Source organism: Hippoglossus stenolepis, chromosome 16 (genome assembly GCF_022539355.2).
Source record: "Hippoglossus stenolepis isolate QCI-W04-F060 chromosome 16, HSTE1.2, whole genome shotgun sequence".
Taxonomy (NCBI): Eukaryota; Metazoa; Chordata; class Actinopteri; order Pleuronectiformes; family Pleuronectidae; genus Hippoglossus; species Hippoglossus stenolepis.
In genome coordinates, this window is record NC_061498.1 from 8,028,142 (window position 1) to 8,039,292 (window position 11,151).

General features: G+C 42.6%; 2 protein-coding genes across 2 annotated transcripts; one reads left to right on the plus strand and one right to left on the minus strand.

Moving 5' to 3' along the window:
- Positions 1–748: 748 nt before the first annotated feature.
- narfl (nuclear prelamin A recognition factor-like) lies at positions 749–4,632 on the minus strand. Its single transcript, XM_035180785.2, has 11 exons — positions 4,524–4,632; positions 3,543–3,638; positions 3,299–3,442; positions 3,086–3,215; positions 2,816–2,950; positions 2,526–2,644; positions 2,270–2,399; positions 2,114–2,186; positions 1,853–1,990; positions 1,586–1,743; positions 749–1,433 (listed from the first exon to the last, which is right to left on the minus strand). The coding sequence occupies exons 1-11, from the start codon at positions 4,587–4,589 to the stop codon at positions 1,192–1,194; spliced, it is 1,431 nt and encodes a 476-aa protein (XP_035036676.1). The 5' UTR covers positions 4,590–4,632; the 3' UTR covers positions 749–1,191.
- Positions 4,633–5,077: 445 nt separating this feature from the next.
- e4f1 (E4F transcription factor 1) lies at positions 5,078–10,756 on the plus strand. The gene is made up of 14 exons (XM_035180772.2): positions 5,078–5,249; positions 5,483–5,613; positions 5,706–5,790; positions 6,364–6,545; positions 6,676–6,796; positions 6,892–7,044; positions 7,214–7,404; positions 7,534–7,779; positions 7,867–7,975; positions 8,096–8,313; positions 8,405–8,603; positions 8,702–8,865; positions 9,513–9,575; positions 9,724–10,756. Exons 1-14 carry the CDS (start codon positions 5,159–5,161, stop codon positions 10,096–10,098), a joined length of 2,328 nt encoding a protein of 775 aa, XP_035036663.2. The 5' UTR covers positions 5,078–5,158; the 3' UTR covers positions 10,099–10,756.
- The last annotated feature ends 395 nt before the right edge of the window (positions 10,757–11,151 follow it).

An 11,151-nucleotide genomic window follows, 5' to 3' on the forward strand; every position in this document is an offset into this window, starting at 1 on the left:
ATGTCTATCTAACCTCTAACCTCATCATTAAATCAGTGGAGTATAGTTTTTGAGTTATCCTGCAAACAAACACATAATAATAAACCTTATATAGCACCTTTCAAAACACAGTTACGAGTTAAAAATAACAAAATTGAAGGCAAACTATAATGCTGATGAAAACATAAGCTATAATAACAAAAATCCACCCCAAATAATCCCATATTTGGCCCAGTATTGTCCAGTTTCATCCTGGATTTAACAAATTTATATTCCTGGGTGACCCTCTTATAAAAGCCAGTGTCAAACTTTTCCCTTAAAAATGCTGCTCTCCCACAACTTATTTTTCTTTAATTTATTTATTGCTTCATTAATATGTTATTTCCGTGGAATAATAAGCTTAATGTCTTTGTCTAAATTGAATTGATTTCCTTGATATCTACGTTTGCTCTCCTGTTTATTTCCTGTCTGTAAACCTTGTCACTGCTTTCTCATTTAACAGTTTGACTCATTTTATTATGGACGTATGAGTATTTTCCCAGTCCCTCATTTTTATAACTTGTGTGGTTGAAAGCTAGAGAATTAATTTACTATCTAATACAATTAAAGTCCATTTCTCTGTCATTTCGACAGTGGCAGGTATGTGATATGTTATAAACTCCACCATAAGGGTAGAGAAGGATTCAGTGTACATGACCATGAATGTGAATTGCTGTTTCATCCCAGGAGTTTACATCCTCATTTTGAGTTTATACAGTGACATAACACATCAGTCTGAATCTTTATTGAGTTGGACAGATTCTTACGAACAAATGGTTACAATTAAATAAAGTTTCTCGAAAATATATATATATTTATGTATAATCATTAGGTTAAATACACAAGGAATGATTCTGCTGTGTATTAATTCAGCTCCCATTTTCAAAGTGTAACAGGTGCCACACAAAATAATTATTTACTATTCATACATTTCAGAGCACAATCAGTACATCATCATCCACATAATTCAGTTTGGCACAGCGTTGTATCTATTATCTATGCCCTGATCTTCCACAGTGCCAAGTGCTCAGGCTTTGGAAACAGAGAAAAGTGGTTTAAAAGATTCCTGGCACACATCAAATCTGCTTATATTCAACTTTGTCCATGTAAAACCAAGTTTCCTGCGCAATTGAGACAAAAAATGTCATTTGTGGACGGTTCTGGTGTCACTCATCACCACTTCATAGTGAGTCCATTGGTCATCTTCTCCACTGTGTGGTACTGTGTGTGCAGCAGCTCTTTGGCCCTCTCCTCCCCCACACTGTGGAGCCAGGACTGATACAGCTCAGCAACGCGAGTATCGTCTCCTGGCAACAGGGGGCGCTCTGCCTTGTAGAGCTCCTCAACCTTCTGGAGGAGCTCCTTTTGGTTCTGATCAGGTGAAGCCCTCACCTGTCCACCACCATTTAGACAACCTGAATATCAACAAGACGTAAAGAGAATCACAATTATGTTTCCTTGCAAACTGAAGTCCCTACTGTCAGTGATGATAACCACAGTGTCATGGTGGTACTTCTCTGATGTGGCAAACTAATGCTGCGTAGGTTTTTGGAAATGTTCTCCTTACCTGATGGACAGGCCATAACTTCCACGAAGTGATAAGGCGACTTGCCCCTCTTGAGTTTCTGCACCAGATTCTGGATGTTGCGGAAGCCGTACGTAGAAGCAAAGGAGAGCAGGACCACTCCATCCTTCTCAAGAGTCACTTCCTGGAAGTCTTTATTCCTGCAGCAGAGGATTTATACCCCATCACATTATTATTCACCATGAAAAGCTATTGTGAGGCTATTTAAAATGTTAGAATGTATATAACGAGCACTGGAACTGGATTCACCTGAGGGTCTTGTAGGTGAGTTCCTTCACTTCCTCTCCCAACAGCTGCTTGGCAGCATAGGTGAAGACATGATGGAGGTAACCGCCTGAACCGCTCCCTGCATGGCTCAGGAACTCATCTCCACAAACACTACTGAACCTGGGTAAAGAAGAAAATGCAGTGTGTGAGAATGAGTTCAAACATTCTTCTGGAAATTCATCCTATGGCTTATTTTGAAAGAAACAACAGGCTGAGAAAAAGCAAAGATGGTACAGATCTTACATCGTATCCAGGGCTGCAGGTTCCACATCATTAAGGGACACATTTTTCTCCTCCAGCATTTTCTGAACCTCTCCTGTATGAGACAATGGAAAGAATAAAAAACAAGATACTGCACATCCACACACACGAACAGCATCGTGACAGTAGTTTCTGTACCAGAGGTGATGACACAGTCTACTTCTCTGGTCTCAGCTTTGTCCAGGTAGAAGTCTGACCTCGAGGCTTCAAGTTTCTTGTCAAAGCAGGGCATTACTGCCACGTGATAGATCTGCTGTGGACTCAGACCCTAACAACACACAATAGACAACTCAATGGCAACTCAGTAATCTGTATTCTATTCCCAGCAGTCCAATGTCAGCACTGGAATTGCCAGGGATTAACTCTCACATCCGTAATTCCTCCACAACTTTACCTGTTGTTCAGCAAAATATCCTTTAACCAGTGAACCCATCATCTGCTGGGGGGAGCGAGTGGTGCTAATGTATGGAAGAATGAACTCCCCATGGGTCTTCTCTGCATAACATATCCAACCTGTATAAAACACGCACACAAACATATTGGAACGCTGTCTTGCTGATGGTCTGAGTACAAACATTAAAAACATGGAAGTATTATAACACTAAAGCCACTGATGCAACTTTTTGACCTCATTACATTATACATTATCCCGACATTATACATTTAGGGTTTTTAGTGTGATACCTGGACAGGCAGATGTCAGCATGGGCAGGGCTTTGCTGTCCTGCTCTTTCCTCTGTAACCGCTCCACAAACTCTCTCTGACTCTCCAGCAGGCTGAAGGTCCGACTAAAGCTGGTGTCAAACACATGATGAACCCCTGCAACACAAATGATGAAATAAGAAAAATAAATATTCAAGTGAACACTGTACCTGCCTGAATCAATTCATATTATTTTCATTTCCTGTTTTGCTTTGAGTTGTAAGAATTAAAAAAAGGAATATTTGAACTCACCAATGCTTTTGAAGAAAGAAGTAAGTCTCGTGCCTGCCTCACCGCTGCTGAGGTTATAGTGTGCTGCAAGGGAGGCTCTGGACTGTGGTGACACCGAAACCACCACAACCTTCTGATCAGTCACGTCGGCCTGACACACAAAATGTTCACTGTCATTTTTCAAAAGGCAGACACATCATACACAAGAATTCCAACGCATGTATCCAACTGTACCTTGTTGTTTTGCAGCACTTTCAAAAGCTCCTCGTGGCTCTGCTGCGCGATGAGGACGCTCTCAGCTGAGGTGATGCAGCCACTGCAGGCCAAACAGTCATTCAGTGTGATCTTTGCTTTCTCCAGCTTCTTCTTCCCACCATCCTTCAGACATAAAAGCAAATGACTTCAAGATAACTGTTTCTGCGCTACTACAACTATAATAGTTCACACACAGGTTTTGTTTCAGGCCTGACTAACCCACCTGGTTGACTTGGACGTAACTTCCATCATCCTCTATTTGAATTTTGGCCACAGATTTACCTTGTTTCTTCTCTACTTTCACAGGTTTGACACATTCCTGCGAAACAGAGAAAACGAGTGACATGTTAACATCAAACTATAAAACAACTGGTGCTTCATTTTATTAAAGAATTTTATGATCAAGATAATCTCAGCAACATCCAAAGGCACCTGGGAGAACTGAGTAAGAACTAAGAGAAGGAAATAAGTGAATAGAAAATAAAATACACAACAAACAAACATAGACCATGACAGATAGAGAGATATAGGTTTCTTCCCAGATCCAGCAGCATTTTATTTTCTTCATAGAGCTTAAAGAGGACAGAGAGTGACGACACATTTTTTATCAGAAAAGACAGAAAAAGGCAAATTAACAGTGTCACTGCCACATAAGTCAGGTGATAAACTAAATGATATTAAATGATAAAATACCTGCTTTAAAGTTACCAAGGACATTCAGCTTTACAATTTGAACTCAGTAAGTCAAGCTGCAGTGTTGCATTGTCTGTTAATATAAAGGACAACTTACCTAAATCAACTAAACCACGTTATTACCAACCATGTTATTTCATGGTGCTTACATCAGAGCTAGCATTAGCAGCAAGCTAACTGCATACATGTGACGTTTTAAACCTTCTCGGCTTTTACGCCTCGACAGTGGTCAGCCTCACTTTACCGGTAACACTTAAACCAAGTAGTTAAAATCACAACAATATAACCTTCAGTCGGTGGTGGTGGGGGGGTTAAGTTACGGCTCGTTTACTCTTACACAACAGACACCGACGACAACAACAGCTAACAGCTAGTAAACATGTCGGCTACTTCTGTATGTTTGTCCGCTGCTAGCTGCTTTTCAATGCGACCTGAGTCAATGGTTCTAACTACGTGGGAAAAGGGTATAATGTTATAAAACGTTCCAACGTGTTATAACAAATTTCACAACCTGAGAGGGGGTGATAAAATCATCCAGATCTGTCAACTGCAGCACACCGCTGAAGTGCGACGCCATATTTGATGCCGTAAAGTGTTTGTTGTTTACCTTTGTGTCGTGAATAGCCCACAGTTTTCCTCTGTTCACCTCCACATGTTGTCTTTTGGTAGCTCACATGCTTTGCATAATAATAACAATAGTAGTGATACTACTACTACTACTACTACTACTACTACTAAAAAAATGTAATTCATATAAGATAACAGATTTGAAGTAACATAAGAACATGTTCAAATTACATTTAAAAGAAAAGGAAATAGAAAAGAAATACAATTAAATAAAAGAATATGTTCTTGTAGAAAATGTGTCAATTATTCCGGCTGTAATATCAATGTGGAGAAACGTATGTTTATACATTTAGGAAAGTAGCATTAGCACCAGGAAGCTGTAGCATTTTAAAGATATTAAGATGATTAAAGTAAAACTAAAGTTTAAAATCAGTTCGGTTATTTTCTTCTCTCCTCCTCTCTGCCTGTGGGGAGACGCACGCACGCGCTCTCCTTGTTGTTATGACTACGGGGTCGTAAATCCGCCATGTTTTCCCTCCGCGGAGCAGCGTTGCGACAGAGACGCAGAATTCGAACGACATGAATGTAGAAAATAATCTTACGGCAGAAACAGAGCAAACGAAGAACGGCACCGAGACAATCACCATCCAGACCACGCTGGGAGACGAAGGTCAGTCCGCCCACACTAACACTCCGCGGCCGCAGCGTTTGGGCCTTTGCTAACTTCTTCCACCCCGAAACGTTGCTAGCAGCTAGCTGCAGTTAGCAGCTGGGCTTCCCCGCCGCAGCGTCAGGAGTCCAGCAAAGTGTTTGTGTTTACGTGAGCTAGCTGGTAGCTTGCAGCACTGATGCTGTTCGAAAGTTCACCTCGTGTAAACAGCTTTGGTCTGTGTGTCTCCACAGATGAGGACGTGCACCGGTGCGGACGCTGTCAGTCCGAGTTCTCCACGCTGGAAGCTTTCATCCAGCACAAGCTGCACCAGGGCTGCCGGCGGGAGGAGAGCAGCCGCGGAGGCGACAACAACAGCCAGGAGGTACGAGCGGTGATGTGTTGCTTTGTTGTACTGTGCATTGAGCACTGTGAACTGCAGACGTGGGACAAATGTGGATCCCTGCGTTTTGCTAGGTTACTGCCGCCATCGGGACCACGTCCTCTGAGGGGAAAACAGCTGAAGGTGCATCCTCGGATGAGCCAGAGAAGACCACTCACGGTGGGTCAACACAAGGACCGCAGCTAACAATCTACTGAATACTCTTATTTTTCAGTTTATTACGAACACCCAGCTAAAACCAACGAAGTCTAATACACCAGCCCTGCAGCAAATCGTTCCTGCATGAAGCTTTGCATAATCGTGAATTGACATTTTTGGAGATTTGGGCTGCTGGCCAAACAGAACATGACATTTGATGTCATCACCATGCGCCGGAGGAAATCATGGTGATATTTCTTAAAGGTTACAAATCAAATGGTTAATAGATGTGCAGCGGAAATGATCAAATTATTTGTTAGTTGCACCACTATTGAGTGGGGCTTTTCATTGTAGATTGTTTAGTGCATAATATGTCAGAATAGTTATATTCTTAACTGACAAGGTGGCTTGATTCATCCAAAGTTACAACCATGTGAGGCAAAGAAAGGCATCATCTCAACTCATTTAAGAAAATTATATCAGCAAATAATTAAAATGATTAATTAAATAATAATTAATTAAGATACCATTCAGCTCCGGTCCGCTCTGTTTCAACCTGGGAATTAGATCTTGGATTATTTTTTTTTTATTCAGATGAAACCGGCGGTTTGCTGGGTCGAGGTCGCAGGAAAAGAACAGCTTCCCTTAAAGTCACTGACCAGTCAGATGGGACCGAAGAATCCATATCTGACAATGCTGACAGTGACAAGCTTGTTTACAAACTCAGCCAAGATGGACGCTACATTTGCCAACTGTGTGAAAAGACATTTAAAACAGTGAGTCACACTTTTACTTGTCTTTATTAAAAGATGTTATACTTTATAATATCATGAGATAAGTGATGTCAGGCCGTCTATTTATTTTACTATATGTTGCCAGTGTTGACTCTATTTCCCCCCCCAACAGACAAACATCTTGAGAACTCACATGAAAACCCACAGTGACCAGAAGAACTTCTCATGTGACCTGTGTGGGACCTCCTTTCGTACCAAAGGCTCCCTGATTCGCCACAACCGTCGTCACACTGGTACAGAGCGCAAACCTAGCCACTGCTTTGTATTGAATTGATATCCTCTAAGTTTGACGTAATGATAATGCTGCTTTCTTCCTATTCTCTTACAGATGAGCGTCCATATCGCTGTACCCTCTGTGGTCAGTCCTTCAGAGAGTCGGGGGCCCTCACCAGACACCTGAAGGCCCTCACACCCTGCACAGAGAAGATCCGCTTTGTTCAGTACAAGGAGATCCTGGTCAGCAAAGATGGAGCACAGAAAGGTCAGATTCATACAGGAGGAGTTGTGACTTGAAAAAGTTGTTTCTTGTTTCAGGAACTACATGGGTTTCACTTTCATAGTCCATTGTGTAGTACTGTATTGAATGAAAAGATTCAGATTAGTGAGTGACAGTCCATTTAGTCACAGACTGGCTTGTGTGCATTGAGCAGGTGTCGAAGCTGATCATGCTGCAGGGGCTGTCCAGCAGCAGGAGGTGGTGGTTGTGGAGCAGCAGCCAGAGGAGCAGGAGATGGTGGAGGCTCAGACTGCTGTCGTCAGCGTGGTAGAGGCTGGTTCCCAAGAGGTTCTGCATGAGGTCCACTTCACAATGGAGGTGGATGGAACGACGCAGGAGCAACAGGTGTGTGGAGAAAGTGGGTTCATAAAAAATCCTGTGAGGGCTTTTACCAATCAGGCTTTTGTTAGATATTTTCAGATTTACCTGTACCCCATCCAACCTGTTCTCTTTATGTGTTGTTGACCTGTCCAGGTGGTGGTGGAGCAGTCTCAGGCCGAAGCACTGGCTGCAGCTGCAGCAGCAGGCGACAACCTCATCTGCCAGGCCATCATCAACTCTGGCATTGCACTAGAGACGGAGGAAACAGTAGTTGAGGAGACCTCACAGGAAACTGAGGAGATGGAAAAAATCTCTGACTGTCCTGATGTTGATGAGGGGGTCACAGAGATCCAGGTTAAAGAGGAGTTTGTGGAGATGGAGATGGAGATGGAGACAGAGGTAGGCAACTGTTCCTAATCATAATCCACTTTTGCAGACTATTTTCATAACATTGTTTTTATTTAACTGACCTTCTCCATTTTTCAGGAAACCGAAGATGGAGACAGTCATGTGCCAAAATTGTACTCGTGTCCACATTGTAATCGCTCCTTCAAGGGACTAAACTACTTCCGTTTTCATGTCAAGGGCCATTTGGGTAGGTCCACAACTGGTGACAAAGACTCACTGTATGCTTTATGTAACCATCAAACAATCACTTAAAAGAAAGCTGTTGATGGGACACTGCCCTAAAGATAAATATTGTCTCTCTTTACAGGTTATAAGCCTTTCAAGTGCACACTCTGCCAAAAAGAGTTTCTGACTGGTTACCTGCTGAAGAAACACATGGAAGTTCACGTCAGTGAGAGGAGATATAAGTGTGGTGAGTGTGGTAAGCTGTACAAAACTGTTGGACACGTACGTGAGCACATGAGGGCCCACTCGGACGAAAGACCCTACAACTGTGGCAGATGCAGCAAAGGATACAAAACCAAGGTGAGTTCAGTGTAAGTGACAACTACTATTTGTAGATATTAATGTTTGTTTATTTTTGAGCTTTTTCCTAACCCTTCTTTTTCTTGCTCAGAATGCCTTGCAGGTACATCAGCGGACTCATGGTGAGGACAAACCCTATGTGTGTCAATTCTGCTTGAGAGGCTTCAGGGAGAAAGGTTCTCTGGTGCGACACATTCGCCATCACACCGGAGAGAAGCCCTTTAAATGCCAAAAGTGTGGACGGGGTTTTGCTGAGCACGGGACCCTCAATCGTCACATGCGTGCTAAAGGTCAGTGTGATTGATGGAAATCAAAATAAATCATTTTTATTATTTAAAGCAAGTGGTATTAACAGGTCCTAAAGCGAGCTGGTTTTGATTTCCACCAGGAGGCTGCCATAACGACGATTCCTGTGAGTCGCAGGTCGAAGTAACTGAGGAACAGACGTCGGTGGACAGCCTGGCTACAGCAGCCATCATCTCAGAGGACCCCCATGCTGTCCTGGTGGAGTTCTCCTCTGTGGTGGCAGAAACACAGGAGTACATCATCAAGGTGAGCGCCACAGGGATTAGAGCAAAGGGGAAGAGTGGTTGCCTCATATTGAGTGGAGAAAAACAACAACACAGTCTATGTGCTCAAGCTTTGAAGCGTGTTGTAGCCTGTCCACACCCCACCCCTGGTATCGGCAAGTATTATCTATTATTAATTAATAGCAAAATACATGCTGTTACATCACTGATTGGAGTGCAACACACTTTGTACAGAATGATCAGATCTTTGGGGTTTTGAGTGGTTTGCTGTTTGGGAACCAATCACTCAAATCTTTCCTTTGCCAAGTGCAGGGAGTTTGAACACAACATTTCAGGATCATCAGTGAGGAGAAAACCTGATTTCTGGTAGTTTACATTGCAACTGATTTTTCATCTGATTACATATATGGACTGAAATACAAATACTGGTTTCAGTGAATTTTAGTTTACACGATACTGGGAGGCGAGAATTGTCAATATCTGATCATGCTCAAGTGAATAATATGCTTAGAGAAGGCTAACAAGGCTGGAGAGGGCCACAAAAGAGTTAACCACTTATATAACCCTTGGACTACCGTAATAATAAATAGCTGGTTGAGGCAGTAGCTGACTTTGTAGGAGTATGCAGCTTTTCTTTTACTAATTTAATCTGCTCGTCTCGTTCTCCAGACTCAAACAGACGAGGAAGTGCAGGAAGAAGAAGTTACACTCATTCAAGACGGCCAAAATGAGGTCAGTACACATGTAAAGGTGTTCATCTCAGTGTTATATAATAACTTTCTCACTGTTACACTTATTTAAAATACATTATATATAATTGTTAGTGATATTTGTGTTGTTTTTATAAGTAATGCATCATATCAAACCTCTCCCCTGCCAGATGGGAAACCACATTATGAAAGTGGTGCAGCGGATTGTCAACCAGTCCCGCAGCGCCGGCGGCACGGGCAGCCATCAAATCATTGTGCGTAACGTGGCGGTGGACGAGGAGGGCCCGACCATCTCCGACTGCGGGGACACCATCACCATCGCTACGCCCGAGAGCCTGACGGAGCAGGTGGCCATGACGCTGGCCTCCGCCATCAGCGACGGCACGCTGCTGGCCTCAACGGAGACTGTGGAGATGGCAGACGGAACAGTTACTATGGTTACCACCGAGGAAGCAGGGGAGGAGGGAATACAAGTGGTGCAGCAGCAGGAGGAATATGTCATCACCACCCCAGAGGAGGTGGAGATTCAAACTGTCATTGTATGATGGAAGAGGACACAGACTATGGACAATTTGGCTCGACTGTACCCCGGTAGCAGATTACTGTACTGTACTTTGTATGAGCTTCATGTGTGATATTATAACACATGATAACAGAGGCCAAAGTAGATAATGTTTGTACTTGCAGGAATAGAAAAACCGTGTCCAATGTGGACTAGTTCTCTCCTGTGTTTGATTTTTGATGAAATGAAGCCCTGCATACAATCTACTAGCTAATTGAACTTATAGGTGCATACAGCTTAAAAGAATAACTAGATTAATTGTGTGAAGTTTTCATTCTGAATGCCTGAACAGTTTTATATTTAATTATATTTGCTATTTCATTAGTACAGTTTCATTTTCTTATACTGCCTTAAATGGCCCTGATTTCATGGCAGTTCTCTCATCTGCTCTCTGTTGTCCTGGTCGGCTTCACAATCTCGTGGAGCCCTCAAAAGGCCGATCGATCCTAAACTGTGCGCGTGTTCCTGCCCGTCTGAGGACGTTCAGGGACACCAGAAATCCCCCATGTTACAGTGTTGCACTTCTAAGATGGTCAATCATGATAATGCATCTTTAAGCATGACAGATACGCCGGTAAACGTGAAAATGTGTTCAGTTTACTCAAGCAGAGTTTGCATCAAATAAATGCTATTTTATTATACACTTGACTTCATGTTATCTTTGATGAAACCTCGTTTGTCTGACGTTTCAGGATGTGATTGTTTGGTGCACTAAATCGATTGTGAAGCCAAACCTTATTTTGTCAACACAAACCAAATGCATGTGTCGATCTAGCAAAAACAGTTTTCTGGGACCCATGTTGATTCAAGCACAAGGATCTTTGACCCCTTAAACCAACCAAATTGCTCACATTAATGTTTTCAATGAGAGTAATCCACTGTAATGATCTCCCTGGTCCACATAGATTTGTCTGTAGCATGTTAGGTTTTTACCAATCCACGTATTATAACTGTTTCCTAAACTTAAGTGAAATATGCTTCAGTATCAGCCCTTTTCTTTCCTACGTTGCAGAGCCGAGATGATCAACTAATGTTA